The 19,075-nt window shown below is 32.1% G+C and overlaps 1 protein-coding gene across 2 annotated transcripts; it reads right to left on the bottom strand.

Annotated features, from left to right (window-relative positions):
• Positions 1–290: 290 nt before the first annotated feature.
• On the bottom strand, positions 291–8,458 carry LOC147394365 (putative protein phosphatase 2C 3). 2 transcript variants are annotated; one of them, XM_086453705.1, is made up of 8 exons: positions 7,534–8,458; positions 4,166–4,337; positions 3,910–4,063; positions 3,762–3,825; positions 3,537–3,644; positions 3,245–3,370; positions 2,026–2,258; positions 291–653 (listed from the first exon to the last, which is right to left on the bottom strand). In XM_086453705.1, exons 1-8 carry the CDS (start codon positions 7,741–7,743, stop codon positions 434–436), a joined length of 1,287 nt encoding a protein of 428 aa, XP_086309831.1. In that variant the 5' UTR covers positions 7,744–8,458; the 3' UTR covers positions 291–433. The 2 variants fall into 2 exon arrangements, with proteins under 2 accessions (XP_086309831.1, XP_086309832.1); XM_086453706.1 differs by having other exon boundaries at positions 4,166–4,366; positions 7,534–7,674.
• Between the last annotated feature and the right edge of the window lie 10,617 nt (positions 8,459–19,075).

Raw genomic sequence — 19,075 nt, 5'->3', positions numbered from 1 at the left:
ACAAAACACGTTTGTTAAAGTGTAGGGTAAAGCTTAGGGTGTTGAACATTTCCCAATATATATATATATATATATATATATATATATGAATTCAATGTAATAGTAGGACAGTAATTACATATGACCTAGCTAAAAGACTGAATTTAATTATTATTTCAAGATAGTTACTATTGCCACACCAAGATGTGTGATAATATTTGGTGATTTAAATATGAATTGGGGTGGCATTAGCAGAAGTTGGTATGGCAATAATATCTCTCTATCTAAACATGAAATAACCCTACATCAGATACCACAACTCATCTTGCATTATTTGCAAATATTACACATACATGGGGTGCAGCAGCATCACGTTGTGATTCAAATAATTGCATTTTTTTTTCCTAAAAAATGGGGGCCTAGTAAAACAAAAAAGAAACGGAATTAAGAACATTTATACCACTTTAACTCCGCTTGGGCGTTTTCCTTCCATGGCATCCTTCTTATTACGGCAATCTATACAAAGAAAGGGGCCTTCCCAAGGCTTCGAACTGGTGGAGAAGATGGAACCAGCGTGAACAGAGATACCCTCACTTGGGGCGAGGTCTACTTGGCAAACAGCACACGTGAACAGACCAGATGTTGACTGCCCCACAGACGAGTCGTTTCCCAGTCTGCACCACATAATCAAAATATGAATTTAGAATATATAAAAAGTTTTAGCTTAAATTAATTAGAAAACAAATGTTGGTCCTCGATACTGTCTCTTTACAAGTTTGAACAAATTATAATAATTTATATGGATGACCGAGCAATCGCTAACAATCTTCAAACATGTGTAAAACTTAAAATAAAAAACCAAGTTGAGGGTCATGTGCATCTAGTAAGCTTTCCATATCATATATAAAATTATAGAACATAGAGAAATATAGGTGAAACAGTTGATGAAAAATATATAAGACCAAAGAACTATGTATAATTCACCAACCAGGAAAATAATCTTAACATCAAAAAGAAATCATAGACGCAATATTTCAATTATATTATATCTTCAAACATAGATTAAAACTTAAGATAAAAAATCAAGATAAGCATATAGTTTGCAATCTACATTTGGAGACAAGAGTCTGCCTTGAATAAGTTTGTTGTTCTGTTATCTCAGGGCTGCGAGTTCTAAGTGCTCCTCCCGACCAAAACCATAGAAGCATGGTTCTAGAGTGGAAGCGTCATATTAGTAGAATTGGTAAAAAATTTCCCTAACTTTTATTTGGTTTGACCATCCAAATAAGTGTTTTGACTTTGAAGTTAATATACTTCTCAAGTCTTCACCTTCCAAAACGGTTCATAAATAAAGAAGCTCTTTAAAAATAAAAAGACTATATTTTGTAATGTATCACCTCAGTTGAGAGACCCCTATTCCTTAGCATCACATGATGCTTTTTCACTAAATTGTACACAAGTACTTAGAAAATGGGAGAACAATGAAAAAAAATCTCTGAAATGGGAATCCCAGAGAAAAAAAGATGAGTTTTGAAATCTCTATCTAAAGAAAGGTACAAAATGTTAAATCTTCTTTTACATTGGATTTTACGATACAAACACGATTAGGAACATATTATGTAAAAGAATTGAAAGAGAAAGAAAGCAAGGCTCAGTCAGCCCTACTACAGAACATAATCGAGGCATACACTTCTAGACTCAGTATGGCTTGAGCAACATATTTTCCAATCAAAGCTTAAGCCTCAAAATTTAACCTTTGCACCTTGCTAGGGGGGCTCATACATTTTAAATCAGTTTAAACCCCATAAACAGAAACTCTTCAAATAGTATGTATCAAGGGTCTATAAAATCTCATAGCCAATTCTAGAAATGACATGTATGTAATCTGTAAACCAATCGAATAATGCAATATAGCAAATTCCAGCAGAACGAAACTCTAAATCCTAAAATATGATAGAAGATTAAAAAAACGAGCACGCACTAAAATGAGAATCCAAAATTTACAAATCAATCTACATATTGATCGGAGCTATAAACAATACTAACCTTTCTGCAAGCATCGCCGAGCCTTCTTCAAATAGTTCTTCCACAATACCTACAGCTGATAGCTTTTTTGCTAGTTTATTAGCAGAATCACGAGACCACTTCCTGAAGATAAGAGATCTAAGTTTGTTTTTCTTTTTGGGAGGGGGTGAAGGTGGTATCGAATTATCAGGAGGAATTATGTCAACAACAATGCATGTCGTGTCATCCTTTAGCCCCCTTGTCCTCAACGCTTCCTAAGAATGACCCACAAATGTAATCAAATAAGTTTCCATTTATTGAGTTGATATAATCAACCGTAACCAAACCATCAAATCAAAAGTCATGAACACATTCATGTGTCATTCAACTATGGGTGGCAATCTTAACACATCCCGAAATTAATGGGTTTGGGTCGAGCTTAATTGGGTTTGGGTCATAATAGGGTCAACCCGTCTAAAAAGATTATTAAATGGGTTGTTGTGTCTAGGTTAGGGACGTCAACATGCTTAATCCACTTTGACACATTGTGCCATTAACATGTTTTAAATCATGAAACATAGGAGGTATCTCAAATATCAACAATTATTTAAGGAAAATTACCCTTTTTTATTAGAATTTCATAATACACTTTTTTTCAATTTTTTTCAATTTTTTATAAAATATAGAGGGTGTTTAAGATACTTTTCAAATAATTAAAAGTTAAGCTTTTAGGTTGGGAAAGAAAAACACTTTCCTTACTAAGTTAGTAAGGAAATTTCCAACTACATTACCTTGTGGCATCCAAAAACATAATCTGATGCCAAAGGGATGTAAGGAGAAAATTCTAAGTACTTTAGAATTATTTTTTTTCTAAAAGTACTTAATATATATTTCGTGATAGATATTAGTTTATGCTTGTGTGACTTTAATTTTAGTAATGGTAATTTTTTTTCATGGTGGAAATTAAACTTATTTTTTCCACTTAATCTTATAATTTTACTGAATGAGTTACATGGGTCGGGTCAAATTACCTATTTAATAATGTGTAGGGTTCGGATTCAAGTTTTTGACACAATTATTAAATGCATCGAGTTTGGGTTGGATAAATGTTCAAAATACCGTTATCTCAACACAACACAACTCAACCCATTGCCACCCCGACATTCAACAGAGATTATGCTTCAGAACCTAATATTAGCTGGTTCGTGTTAATTAATTAATGAATACAAGGGGGGAAGAATATGTGAAGAGTTTGAATCACCTTAACTACTTGCCTAGCAGCAAGCTCTGCAGGCAACCCACGGCAAGATTTTGCCGACATCTCTGAGGATAGTGCATCCCAAATACCATCAGAAGCGATTATAAGCCTTCCCCCTGCTTTTGATAGCTAGTTTACAGACAGAATGTTATAATCTAGGACTGATAGATCTTAAAACTAGATAATTTATAACGTAGTATAAAAGCTAGAAAGCTCAAAATGCTGCCTATCATAAAAATGTCGAATAAGATCTGAAGATGAACAAATAGAAAGTATAAGCTACACAAATCAATACCTTCACTTGTTTAACGTGTGGTATTGGAACTATAAACTCTCCAACGTCCATATCTCCAATTGACCTCGAAAGGCATAACCCCCCTGGCCAACAACGGAGGGGACCTACCTGAATTTAGAATAACAATCATGAATGAGGTTTTTACCCCTCGATTAAAAACAAAAAGCAGATAACTGCATTTGAGATTTTAATCAATTAAAACTACAAAACTAGAAATTATCTCACCTCAGCACCACCCACAATGCTGAGCCTCCCAACTTCTCCACCGCTTGCAGCCACTCGCTCTCTCCTGCAGTTGCAGGAACAAACATTTTAAGTGCAAATCCGGATGGTAAGTAATTAAATGAAATAGGGGCTCCTAAAAGCTACGCACTCCTCCACATTTTCTTCAAGCCTATGATCAACAGTTAAGATGGAAACAGCACCACCCTGAGTATCCAAAATGCAACGTGAGTCTCCTACTGATGCAACTGTGACAGTCCACCCATCAATGATTACAAACGTAACAGTGGTTCCAGAAGTTTCTCCTGGCAATAGAAAGATTATGAAAGTTTGTGTCAGATTTTTTTTTCATTAAAACTAAGGCTGCAAACAATAAAGCCAAAAGTGAACAAAATTTAACCCCATGCCTCTGCTTTGGAATTCCTTGTCGGTCTTCACAAACCCCGCAACTAATGCCCGAGGTAAAGCCTGAAGCCACTCTTCCATCCCAAGCCCACGAGGAATTGCACTTAATACATGATTTAACAAGTTTTCCCTCGTGAAAATTGCTGCCGCGTTCCCATTGTGACCATCAAAGATCTGAAAATAGTTCATCATATAATGAACCACTGACCATCAAATAGATAGGGCAAGAAAGCAACAAAGAGAGAGTATGTCAAAACAAATCACTTAACATTACAATAATGGAAACAAACAACATAATTCAAAATACCCAGAAAATAGGCAAAATGTTGTATGAAACCAGATAATTATCAAGCCAAAAAATTAATAACATCTAAGTTCAAATGAATAAGAAAATTTATAGATGGTACTAGAAACAGGGGAAAATTCTTATCAAAAAAAAAAAAAAGAAAGGAACAGGGAAAATCAACTAAAACCAATATTGAAGAATCAAGAAGATATGTGGTACAGATTACAATTATGCAACGAAGACGGCTAAATATTTAATTTCCAAATCCAAATTACTTGTTAGAAACCAAATATCTAAGAAAATTTACCAAGCTTAAGACTCAGATACTAGGGCTGCAACCTGGGGTGGGTTGGAGGGTAAACCCAGGCTCAACCCAGGTGGTAGAACCCTCAACCCGACCATCGGGCCTGAGTTCATTAACCCAAGCTCAACCCGAGCTTGAGCTTTTAAAATCAAGTTGAGCTCAGGTTAGCCCAAGTTACCTAATTTTGGGCTGGTTGGACAGGTTGGGTTTGTTGAACAACCTTAAATTCATTTTGATCAACAAATAAATTGAATATCTTAAACAAGAAATACAACATAAAAAATAAAACCACTAGTAAAAAAAATTGCATACAACTTTTAAATCCATCATTGAAAAATATTTAGACAAACCATTATATAACTAAATCAATGCCCACGTTAGTAATATCCAATTGTCCATAATCCATAATAATAAGATGAAATAAAAAAGTTAAAACTGAAAAAAACAATCTTTTTTTTATAGGTAACTAAAAAACAATCCCGATGATGCTTCCCTTCACTCCTTAATCTTTAATATCATTAATAAAATGACTCTTCATCTTCAAGAAATATATGCATATTATATATAAACATATATAGCAATGGACTCAAATAGAAGGAAAAGTTTAAATTCTTTAGTTACTATTTATTTATAGAGGAAGAAAGAATTAAAATAATAATACTCTAGAAAAAAATAAAGATATATAATTAATAGGAAAATACTTATGTATTTTGTATATAGCATCGGGTTCGGGTTGAATCAGGTTGCTAGAACCCTCAACCCAAATTGAGGTCGAGTTGAGATATTCTAACCCAAGTTCAACTCATCTTCTACATAATTGAGCCCAGGCTAGTCCATCAATTGAGCTAAGCCCAGGTTGAGTTCGGGCCAATCTGCCTAAGTTGTAGCCCTGTCAGATACAAAGGATATTCACTATTTTTGTACCAAAATCCAAAATAAAGTAATTCACCAACGGAACTTAGAATTTGAGAACTGGGCTTAGGGCAGTAAAATGTATTCATCTTACCCTAATGTCCATGCTTCAGTACATGTCTAATAAGAACCCAACCAATACACCAAAAATACCTAGGTGCCAATGGTATGGAAAGTTAAGCCCATATCTCTTTGGGGTCATAACATACCACCACACCCTACAGCCAACATGATGTAGGACAACCTAGATTTGTTTGATTCTAAAGTTTTTCTACTTGGGAAGGTTGGTGGAAAAACAAATTAGTGGGTGATGAAGATTTATGTTTGAATCCATTACTGTTGGCTTGATTTGCGTCCTGCGTTACAACATCTATGGCACCCCACCCTGCATCAACTTTCACTCTAGTACCCTTATTTTGGACACCCGGTCGCCCCTTCCACTAATCCCCTAGGTAGGGGTGCAACTTAATCCTATTCAAACTGGGAACCGAACCGAACCAAACCATGAATTTTGGACTGGTTTGGTTCCGTTTGGACCAACTATGGGTTCGATGGAAGGGTTAAAAAATTGAGGAACCAATTGAGCCGTTTCGATTCTTGGTTCAAGCTTTGTAACAAATTGAACCAAATTGAGAACCGAAAATATGCTTCGGTTATTAATATAAATTATATAATAATATATTACTTCATTGGAAACATAAATGAAAAGGAAATTCAAAGTCAAACTCTCTCCTGTGTCATAATAATATAAACTTTAAATAACAAGGTCAAATCACTCTCTCTCTCTCTCCTATCTCATAATACTATTACTTTTTTGGAGACTTTAAACAAAAAGGACAACGCTCCCTCTCTCTCTCTCTCTCTCTCTTTCTCTCTCTCTCTCTCTCTCTCTCTCTCTCTCTCTTGTGCAAGGCTTTATAAGGTGCTTAGGTGAAAACCCTAGAATAGTTTGCATTGCAAAACCTGCTACGGCTGCCTTTCAACTCCAGTGAGTCAGCCACTCTAGCACGACAACATATTCAAGTTCCCTCTCATGGTTTATGGCAACCCATTGAACTGAACCAAACTGAATTTATTTCAAGCTTCTAGCAACCCATAGAACTGAACCGAACCAAACCGAATTAAGGTTGGTTTGGTTTGGCTCGGTTCGGTTCTATTGCAATTCGGTTTGATTTTGGTTCTCATATAATAGAACCGAGTTAGGTCGGTTCGGTTTTGATTTGGCTCCAAACCGAACCGAACCAAGTTGCACCCCTACTTTTGGCATGCTTCACTCTCAGACATGGTTTTAAAACTTGTTTTGGCATCTTGAGTCGGCCATGAACAAGGCCAAGTCGTCTCGGACAAGTTTTCCGATACGTTTGAGTCGTCTCGTTCAACAATGAGAAAAATGAACTATGGTTTTAAATCTCATCTGATACATTTGACTTGTCTATCTGTCTCGTTCGTAGACGATATCATGACATATCAGACGAGTCGTCTCAGTCTCGGACGAGATTTAAAACCATACTCTCGTACCCTTCTTTTTGGGCCCTTTCCCAAGGTCACCCCTTCCACTAACACTCCCTATGCACAATTTGTAGCGGTTTTCACTATGATACCCCTCTTTTTGGGCCCTCAAGCAACCCTTTCCCCAAGTCACACCCCCCGAGGTTTGAACCCGAGACATGGTTCTTCTAACTCTAATACCAAATGATTTGAACAAGGTGTAAGTAGTGCATAAAGTTAAGCCCATATCTCTTTGGAGACTCATAATAATGTCATTGATAAACAAATCAAGAATTCAGTGAAAACGAACAACATAATTAAGTTATCATGTCATCTATGATGGAAACAAATCAATTAACAGAGAAATAAATGTCCCATACCGCAAAAACAGAAAAAGTAGACGAAGAATTTCCTGGAACTCGTAAACAATCAGTCTTCATCAGGAAATAATCTTCTCCCTTTCTTGATTGTGCAGCGTACCCATATCTCACACTCGGCTTCTCCATCTTCTCACTCCTCATCTCTCTACTAATCAACGCAGCTAATGGAACAAGATTTTGATGATGACGTCTCCCTTCTCCTGACGCCATATCAATCAGATTTAAAGATTCAAAATCTTCAAATTAAACCAAAATCCTCCCAAATATCAAATGCTTGATCTTAGACAATTATTCGAACCCAAAATAACAAGATCAGGTCTTGGAATTCCACACGCCACCATCACAATCACAAACATTAAACCCTAAAATTTCTCCATCTTTCTTCGTGTAAGCAACACAAATCCCCCAATTTTTTATCTATGGATGAAAAGAGAATCGAAAATTTGAATTACGCCGAATCAAGCCTCTCAAACATCAAATGCTTGTTCTTGGGTAATAATTTGAACCCAAAATCACACAATCACAACCATTAAACCTACAATTTCTCCACCCTCCATCGTATAAGAACCACGAATCCCCAATTTTGTGCAATTCAACCCCAATTTCTCTCTCTGACCTGATCTACCGATCAAAAGAACGAGAAATTGAATTACGCCAATTTTAATCTTCGATGTAAGAAAACCACAGAGATCTGGTCACGACGACAGGCAACAAAGAACAAGAAGATGAAGCAGAATACAAAAGGAGCGGAAACGCGGATTGATGACGAGATATGAACTGTAAAAGTTAATAATCTAAACCAAAATCCCCAATTTAAAAAGGAACCCTAGATTTCTTCAAAGCAAACCAGGTCAGATTACTCAACCCAAAACAGAAAATGTTTCTTTCTTAAAAAAAAGTAAAAAACAGAATGGAATTTTGATTCGTTAACGAAAGCGCAGTTTTTTTTTCCCCCTTTTTTTATTTATCCAAAGATAAAGGAAAAAAAAAAGATGCTAGACTGACTTTTTCAACAAAGATCAACCCATCTGAATTAAAGTGATTTAGTACGTGTCACGTGCAAAAGCATATGTAATACAAAATTTAAGATCTATACAAAATTAAATTTTTTTCACAATTAATTAAACTAATTATTTTTTAAGCTTTTAAATAAATAATATACTATTATATCATTATTTAGAATCACTTTAAGTTGTGTTAAATGCACCTTAGAAATGGAAAAAAAAAAAAAAAATTGAAGACAATTTTGACACAAAAATATTTATTTTCAAGGTGTACTTTATGCAACTTGAGATGTGACCTTGGAGCATATATTAACAAAAGGGATTTGCTAAATTGACTTCCTTTGACACTATGCAGAAAACTGCACCGATGCGGCACTGTTTAGAGAATCTTAGATTTCTTTCCTTGTATCTCAAGGTAAAATTTATGGTTCTTTGCCCAATGTGAGCATAGTGTTGAGTGCAAGGAAGTCATTTTAGAACGATTCTTAACAAAATATTTAATGCATTACAAGGATATTTTTTTAAATTTAAGTTATTAATTTTTTAGAATTTTCAAGTTCAATTAAATCCTTATTTTTTAATATGAGAAAATTAATTAATACAATTACAAGAGATGGCCCCTTTCAATTTTATTCATTTTATCAAGAAAAACTTAATAATTTAAATTATATATTGCTTTTACTATGGCAGGAGTTACTCCAAGTATTGCGGAAAAAAAAAATTGTAAAACTTAGTAATTATGTATGATTAAATATTTTAAAAATAAAATAGATAATTTAATGGGTCGCGATTCAAAGACATATAAAACTACAACGTTTTTGTCTTATATGGGCAAAAAGGTGATTTACAGCAAATAGACAATCCAGAATTATTTAACTTATAAATATGGGGTTAAAAATTTCAGAATAAACTGGTTTTTGACAAGGATGATCTCCTCACCATAGAAATTATCCTCACAAAAAATCACCATTCCTAGCCTTTTTTCCCATATAAGAAAAAGCACATTGTAGCTTTATGTGTATACTGATCCTGGTCCTAATTTAATTTATATCATATTTGTATCATTTTATATACTGTAAGTGTCATTTTGTAGTTTAAAATATTAATTAAAGTGATTTTGAAGATAACACGATAAAAGGTATTTGTAATTTTTAAAAAACAAATTAATGTGATTATATGGCTGTCTTGCAAAGGAAGGACTTCTTTATGATTTAAAATTTGTCTGAGGTGATTTAAAAAAGCCCCTTGAAAGGGCTTAGTTAATCTATAATTTATGTTTCATCTTTCGTTTCCTTTTCGCTTGTTTCAAGAAAGATATTAATCAATTACAATCTTTCTTTCTATTAATTCTTTTTTAATTGAGATGTATGTATCCATGGATTTATGTGTCTATATAGTTCTTGTTCATGGATTAATAAAAAAAATTGCAAAAGCTATATTTGTCTCAATTATTTTATGAATCTCTCTCCATTTCTGGATGTGGCATCATCACTCCCTTTGACACAGCCTACACTAATTCAAACTTAATTTGAAAATAATATTTAACATATTAACTAATCGATTACACTAAATTGGATTGTATTTTGCAAATTTTTTCTTCAACCATACCTCAGCATGACATGAGTGTAACCACTCTACAAGAGTTTATATTCTTTTTAAAAAACTAATTGATGTGATTGTGGAATTATATGTTTATTCGTTTTGATGAAAATAACCTTAATAATAGTAAAACTTAAGCCCATGCTTAGTATTTTTTATGATCTTTTGCAACTACATACTTTTATGATTGATGTGTTTATATTTCCTTGGGAAAATCAATGCAAGATTTCAACTGTTTGATCTACAAAGAAAAATGCAAAAAATCAAAAAAAAATTTGTTTATCTTAAAAAAATACTATTTATAATGTAAAAACTTGCCTAAATATTTTCAAATTGTTAAGATCCATAAAAAAATAAAAAAATTAAAAAATAATAAAAAAAATCAAAATCAAAATCAAAGTAAATCACTTATAAAGAAAAAATAAAATGAACACTAAATTAATTAAAAATAAAATAATGAGAGATGTTTAAATTGAATCCATTTTTGAGAATCCAACATCGGACCTCTACTTTTTGTATTCCAATAACCCTCTAAACACATGGAACGAAAAAGAAATGAAGACGAAGGTAAAAGGTTTTGAGAAAGTTGAAGATGTTAAGTTTTTTGGAAGAAAATCTTAAGGATTGAAGATAAATAGGGTTTTGGAGGTGATTGATGATGTTAAGTTTTAGGGAAAAAATCAAGGGTTTTACCCAATGAGATCAACGATGGTGGTTGATCCTAGACTTTTCAGGTCTAATATTGAGATTGAGAGAGAGAGAGAGAGAGAGAGAGAGAGAGAGAGAGAGAGAGAGAGAAAGAGAGAGATAATGAATACTAACTATAATCCGACTTTTCAATTATTTTTTCACTGCAATCAAGCATGCGGGAAACACAACATGACGATAAACACCATTTTGTGAAAATAAGGTATTTTGCCGTTATATAAAACATAGCCTAAATGTAAATGTGTGGGTATTTCTGATTTTTCAAATTTTAGTGTCAATAAACACCTATTCCACATTTTCTCATTATATAGAAAAGAAGACGAGGAGTGCTCGCACCACATACCTTGACATGGCAATAACTAGGGTGTCAATTGAGTCAATTGACCCATTAATTCAACCTAGTCTAAAAAAAAGAGTTTAGGACTTTGATCTTGAACCCTCAAAAGTAGGGTTGGCCTTAAGAAAATTCAATATATTATATCCAAGCAAGGCAAGGGCCTAACAATGCCCAATTTGCTCGAATTAACTGGTATATTTTATATGTATATATTACGTATGGGTAGTGCTCGGAGGCCTTAAAGAGAGCCAAATATTTTTTCAATGTATCGATTATAAGTTTTGGAATGGGCTGATTTTTTATGAGGAAGACCTCTATGATGAGGGGACCATCCTTACATAAAATCAGCCCATTTCGAAACTCTAACCCCATCAAAAGTGATTTACAAAAATCAAACGATCTACAATTCTTCAACTTATAAAATAGGGTTAGAAGTATCGGAATGAGCTGATTTTTCGTGAGGATGATCTCCTTACCATAGAGATCATCTTCACAAAAAATCAGTCCATTCTGAAACTTCTAACCCCTATTTAAAAAAATGTTTGATGCTCTTTAGGGCTTCCAAACACTTTTCTATTATGTATAGATAGATGTATGATTTTCTAACAAAAGACAACTAAAACATATTATAAACAAAAGTTTCCTTCTATCTCTAAGATTATTTTTTCGACGTTGGAGATTGGACCTTATTTTGATTAAAAATAAAATCAAACAACTCAAATGATTTCAAAAAAATGCATTAGTTTATAGTTAGGGCATAGTCAATTTAGGTTTGATAGGAGTACAAGATTGGCCTACATATAGCCTACCTATTTAAGGCTAGGGTTAAGGCTCAACCAATTCTCCCCCTTTAAATAACATGTGGTCCCTCAAATTTCAATAAATATTTTAAATACCCTCATGTTTTCTCTTTGAAGGCACGCCCTCTATGACTCTCGTGAATAAATATGCATTATATTTTTTCAAAGTGAAGTTATGACCCCCTTGATCTCAATCTTTTCTTATAAACTAATGAAAACTTCAATGTCATCGTCCTTATCATCATCTTATTCAAAAGTTGAATATGACTAATTATCGTAAGAGAAAACAAGGGTTTTATGTCATTTTTCATAATCTAAAAGAGAAAACCAAGGTCAAATGGCATATCTCCAATTTAAAAATACGAAGTATCTCAAATATTCTCAAAAGGGCCACGTGGATTTAAATGAGGGGGAGTTAGCGCCATCCTCCAATCAAAAGCTTCGGAAAAAAGAACAAAAAAAAACCACTGAACTCTCAAATTTAAATTGTGATGATCAACTTTCAAGATTATTTTTATTTTAATTTATCTTATGATTCTTATGTTAGGTTTATTTTCACCCTCTCTCTTTCAACGAATCTATGAGAGTTTGAAGATGTTTTCTCATCTAAGTATAAATCCAAGTTGAAGAGCTTCATCACAAAAGAAGAAATGGAGAGAGGGTGGATTGATTAAGAAGTATGGTCATCCACACTTCAAACACTATTTTATTTTAGGCTCAGTTTCCATTGACTCAAGAAAAAACATGTCTTGACATGTAACTGTAGACACTAAATCAAATAGTTGACACCTATCCTCTAGATAAGCATCAATAGGTTACTTATGTATTATCGGGATACATATAAATTCGAACCATTCGATTGTTACTTAGTTTGAAAAATGCTAGAATGACACAAACGGAGACATAAGGGTGACAAAAATGATGAGGTAGCACACACATAACCGTAGATGCTTTTTACTTGTATCTCATGGAAAAGCATCTACAGTAATGTGCACTACACCACATCATTTTGTCACTCGTGTCTCCGTTTGTGTCACCCCAGCACGACTCTACTAAGTTAATTGATTTTCTTAATTTGGTTCACAATTTCTAATTTGTCACTCACAAACCTGATTTGTAGGGGTAGGTAGAAATATAAAATAGTTGTACTCACAAATTACTTGCATGCGTTCATTATATTCCACGAATGAACTTAGAATGTTTTGTACCCCAAATTGATTCGGTTCATACTTGTTCGTAGTTCAATCTAGTCAGAATAAAATGAGTTCGACCTCTCCCACCCTTATTGCCTAGGTGTTTTTGACGTAACTACGATCAAAGTGCAATAAAGACACTTAGAAAATTGGATTTTGTATTGAAAATGCCTTTTTTTCAAAAAAATATATACATATATATTTTTTTATCAAAATACCCTTATATGCTTATTCCCAAAGTGTATTTATCATTTTATTACACTTTAATGTGTGCCCTAACCCATTAGAATATACAAAATGACATCAGAGACAACTAGGATCCAACCCCCAAAAAAGGGCAACTTGTGAAAGGACTACCACACTCCCCAAAAAAAGATGTAAAAGTTGACAGAGATTGGGCAGCTATGGACATAACAAGAAGGTATGTTACAATCCCAAGAAATAAAAGCCTACTTCCACTCCATTATCACTTTAACTACTATTGATGTGTTAATTAGGCTTCTATCAAAAAAAAAAAAAAAGTTAGGGTTTGTGTTTGGTAATGATGAGTACTTGTAGTTTAAAATCTCATTTTCTTTAGAAAATCAAGCAATAGAGTTTCGTTATCTTTATAGAAAAAGTTTTTGTCTATGTTGTGGTCGTGATACAATAATAGACTTATTGGGGGACCGCATTAGAATTCAGAAACTCTACTTTCTGGTTTTCTGCACCACTAATAGATTGCACTTTGTGAAAAGCTGACACGTGCTGAGTCTCTCCATGTGTTTCTTTAATTATATCATATATACAGCCCCACAACGCACTTGCTTGTATATCGTGTGTAATATAATTCACCCACATTTGTTAGAGTTAATTTTGATACATATTCGTCCATCAATAATTTGATATATTATTGCTAAAGTTCCATGTTGAAGTTATAGATACTACTAATGCTTGTGCTATGCTTGGTGGGGCTATCATGAAAATCAGGCTGATTTTGATGATCTCTAGGTATTGCTTTCATGTCATTTCTAAATCAAAGGCTTCATGAAAGGTCCATCATTAATGGATGGATTAGTGGCTTGTTTCAATGGGTGACCATGGGATTAGTCCCATTCAAAAGGTGGGGTTACCCATAATATCGAGAAAAAAAAAAATGTCGAAGTTACTTTGCAATGTGTCAAATCAAATGAGGTACGAAAGCCTAATTCAAGCATACGAGTTATAAATACAACTATGATATTAATCGGATTTTTCAGAATGTGTATTTGGTCTATCAAACCCAATGATAAAATTCATGATGTGGAATGGTTAGGTTTTCAAATTGGTAAGTACTGATTCCTTGAATTCCGTGATCCAAGTACAAGTTGTTCAACAAACTAGTACAATTCGTGGTTCGATCAACAGGAACGAAGCTAATACTACTGATTTAGCTCATTTTCAATCGTAAGAAAGAGTTAGTTACTCAATATTTAAGAGATCTCCCATGATTTTAAACTCCGTCATTTCCCCTTAACTTCATATTCTCTAATGGATTTTCAATTGAAGATGAAATGCTAAAACCATGTTCAATATTTTACAACTTAATCAATGATAAAATGACCAAAACACCCTCATCTTTAATCTCTTGGACAAATTTTTTCTTTTATCCTCAAGATTATATCTTACTTCAACCTTCAAACTTCAAGAAAAAGATAAGATTTTTTTAAAAAAGGTAGAAGATTGGAATTTTAAGGAAAACAAATCAAAGATTTTTATTTATTCTTTATTTTACAAAGGGTTAAGGTGAGATGAGCTGGAGTCGAGGATGAAGAGATTAAAAATACTTCACCATTGAGGTTAAAGAGTTAGAATTACTCGATAGATTTTTTGTAGAAAAAATCAAAGGGTTTTTAATCAAAAGTTGAAAAGGAGGGCATTTAAGTCATTTCTTATTAATCTATCAGACAGGAGGAGAAGACTGAGGTCAAGAGGCATGGCATCAGTTTGAAATATTCAGTTAAATTTTTGGAGGGCTATATCTAAATCACCCATAAAACCCACTCATCGTATGATGTTGGGATTCAGATTGGTGGGCCCACAAATTTGATAGGAGTCCATCATCTAAACGTTATCTCTTCTAATGTGGTACGTCATGAAACAGTGGATCTAAAGCGAATGAGTAGCAGTTTCTACAGCTGTAATTGTTAACACGTACGTGGTCAATTTATTACTATTTAATGCGATAAGAAACATCATGCAGGCTGTTCATGCTCACGTGTACTTGGGAGGACTTTGAAAATGAAAGCTTCTATTCTATTAAAACACCTACTTTTATTTATAACATACCAATTTATAAAATTATCAAATAATTTGCTGATAGATATTCTAATTTGAAGGGAAGATATCATTGATTAAAAATGTTAAAAAATAAAAATATTTTCTTTAAATTTACTAACGAGATTGTACTTTTTTTTTTATCGATAAGATCGTCACTTTAAAATCAAAGATATTTATTTTTCATATTTATTAGTAAAATTCATCAATTTGCTGATTTTAAATTAAAATACCAATCAGTTAACTCGTTCGAAAACATATTTTAAAATTAAAAATGAATAGTTTATTAAAATCAAAACGGACGTTTGGATATGACTTTTTGAGGACTTCTAATTCTTGCGAGGAGTTAAAAGTCGAGAAATCACGTTTGGATAAGCAATTCTGTCCAAGAGTTATTCCGTGGAAGAGCAAAAAATGATGTATGTGAAGAAGTTAAAAAAAATTGCTCTTCAAATTACTCTCGTGGAGAGCAATATTTACAAGTTAATAAATAAGGTCGGATTTCAAAAATGTCCCTGATATTATTTTTTTATTTTCTATGAGGATATCCTCCACATATTTCAAAAATACTTTCTCATGATATTGGTGGGACCCATGGATAAGTCCAAGGACATACACATCAATAAAGTTCTCCCACCTAAAGCTGTATAAGTTATTATTTCTTTAGAATTTGATGGAGTAGAACGACGTACACACATTGTTCGATCAAGAAATACATGGGCCCACGATTTTTTTAGTTATTTATTTATTAACAATTTAACTTGTTAATATTTGATTTATTCATTTGTTTTATTCTATTTAAAGTTGACTTAAAATTATTAGTTGAAATTTTTATTGGTTTGATCAAATGTTTTATCTTTTAATGTATATTAAACCTTTTTAATTATTTGATTAAGATTTTATTTGTTAATTCAAAAAAATTATTATTAATTTAAAGTTTTTAGAAAATTTTATTGGTTAATTTTTTTATTATTTTCTCAAGATTTTTAATTACTTGTTAATCTAATATTTACTAGTTGACTTTGGAGGTGTATGGATATATTTATACATGTATTTCAAGAGATGATAGGGGTGACAGGTGCAAATTTGAGACATGTCTTATATATATATGTGATATGTGAAAATATCTAATTTTTAAAGAAGGTGATGTCAATTATATATATATATATATATATATATATATATTAATTTTGAGTATACTTGGGTTTAAATGCATATTATATTAATATTTATAGTTAAAATGTCAAAAACAATACAGTTTGAAGACATATTATAACACTAAAAGAAAAAAAAACAATAACAAGTACAATATAAGGGTATTCTGATCATTTTTTAAAAATCAAGAGAAGTCAGTATCATTCCCAAATACACTTCCAACATAAAAGTACTTATGTTAGTACTTCACAAAGTTGATTCCCAAACACCCTTTTAACACAGGAGTACATCTCCAACTTCGTCAGAGAGTACTCCAGCTCCTGCTCTTTGACAGAATACTTATATTTCTTATATCCAAACATACCCAAAAATTTTGCAAAAATTACTTGTGACCTTTAATTTCAAAAAGATTGATGAGTCATAAATAAAAGTTGGGGTGCCAATAATATCTTATAATAATAGTCACTTTCATCTCCAGCTCTGATGGTCCCAATCATCCTATCGATGGTTGTCCCTTTTCAACTATATCATTAGCAAAAATGTATCAAATACAAATGCAAATCAACTCAGGTAACAATGATGAATGATGATAAACATGTACAAATTAAACCCCCAAGGGTTAGTGAGATGGCCAAGCCCATGTCTCAGTACAAGTATAAGAGCTATGAAATGATTAAGCTCTAACACCAAATAATAATAAGCATGAAAAGGCAAGTGGGGGTAACTAAATTAGTTATATTACTTTAAATTAACATATTTTAAAAATTATAAAACTTAAATTAATGAGGATGTTAGAAGAGTTTTAAATAAAATAAAATTATTGAGTAATGTAAAGATCTCAAGGAAAGCTTTATAATAATGATCATATATATACTTCAACAACAGACAAACTTACAAATTGAAACTTATGAATTGTTTTAGGTTTCAATTTACTCATTGTTTAAGACATTTAATTTTCAATATTAATGAACGACGTTTAACAAGATTTATTTTTAATTAATTATTAATAAAGATATTGATTAGATTATTTTTCAAATGGTTTGCTAATATATTTGTTTTTGAATTAAAGTTCCAACTTGCCAAGTTGTTAAAGTCTTTAAAATCATATTTTCTTGGGGATATAATTTCCATACCATGTTTAATGCAAAAATATATACCCTTATAAAACAATGGAGGTTAAAATTTGAAATACTACACGATTCCTGATTATTTATTTATTGCATTTAACGATGAAATACTTAAATTTTATGTGAGTCGTATTTTATACTCTTCTGTCTTGAAAAATCTTATAGAATTTGTGTTTTTGATTATGATATTATTAGATTATATGATTAATAGTCAGTGCAAAATGTATTTTTCATGAAAAATTATTGGTTTAATAGATGTGGGCATTATATGTAGGGAACGGATCAAGGGACATGAAAAATATGTGTAAAAACAATGTAACATTAATAAATTTTCAAAATATGGGTTAGAAGTTTCGAATTGAGCTGATTTTTGGTGAGGATGATCTATATGATGGGAAGATCATTCGAAAAAGAAAAAATCAGTCCAATCTGAAACTTCTAACACCATTAAAAGTGATTTAGAATGTGGACCGTCGATTTTTTTGGTAATTTTTGTCAATAATTTGTAAATCACTTTTGATGAATTTAGAAATTTCAAATTGAGTTGATTTTTTGTGAGGATGATCTCCTAATCATAGTGACCATCCTCGCAAAAAATCAGCTCAATCCAAAACCTTTAACCTATATTTTGAAAAATCATTATTTTTACATATGTCCCATGAACCGCCGCTTATATGTATAGTCAGTACTGTTTTGTTGAATAAAGAGAGACACAAGGGGTGAGTGTTTTTATAAAGTAATATAGATTTTACTTTTCTCTTTTAATACCCTCACATTAACAAAATGAAAAGTAACTTTTTTTTCTTTTTAAAAAATAACTTAAAAAATTGTTTTAGTTAAATAATTAAGGTGACGAAATGAGCACTCAGATGAAAAGTTAGTAAATCTCCAAAATTATGAGTATATATTATTCTTAATTTATACTCATAATTTTCAAAAATAAATTGAAACTTACATCTAAAATTTTGAAATTATAAGTGTTGTCCTGTATTAGTTATTCACTTTAACAAATTATCGTAATGGATAGCAATCACAATTTAAAAAGTTAAAAATAAAAATTCAGAGGTATGTTAAAATAGGTGAGAAAAGGGTATTTTTGATACTTTAAAAACTTTTGTCAAGGTAAGGGGCATAAAGAAAGAAAAAGTTCACTAATTGAACTATCAAGTTACCACCCAAGAGTAAAAGTGGGGTGATTTGTATAGAAAAAAAAAAAAAAAAAAAAAAGCTCTTGTGATTAGAAATGAAAATATCAAAATTTTCTCATTGATAATATTAACATGCAAACATTTAATTCTTGATCGTTGTATTATGTATTCCAATC

Source organism: Akebia trifoliata, chromosome 9, assembly GCF_017979445.1.
Source record: "Akebia trifoliata isolate Shusen 1 chromosome 9, ASM1797944v1, whole genome shotgun sequence".
NCBI classification, from domain to species: Eukaryota; Viridiplantae; Streptophyta; class Magnoliopsida; order Ranunculales; family Lardizabalaceae; genus Akebia; species Akebia trifoliata.
The sequence above is the reverse complement of the archived record's forward strand: the minus strand, read 5'-3'. Positions and strand labels throughout refer to the sequence as shown.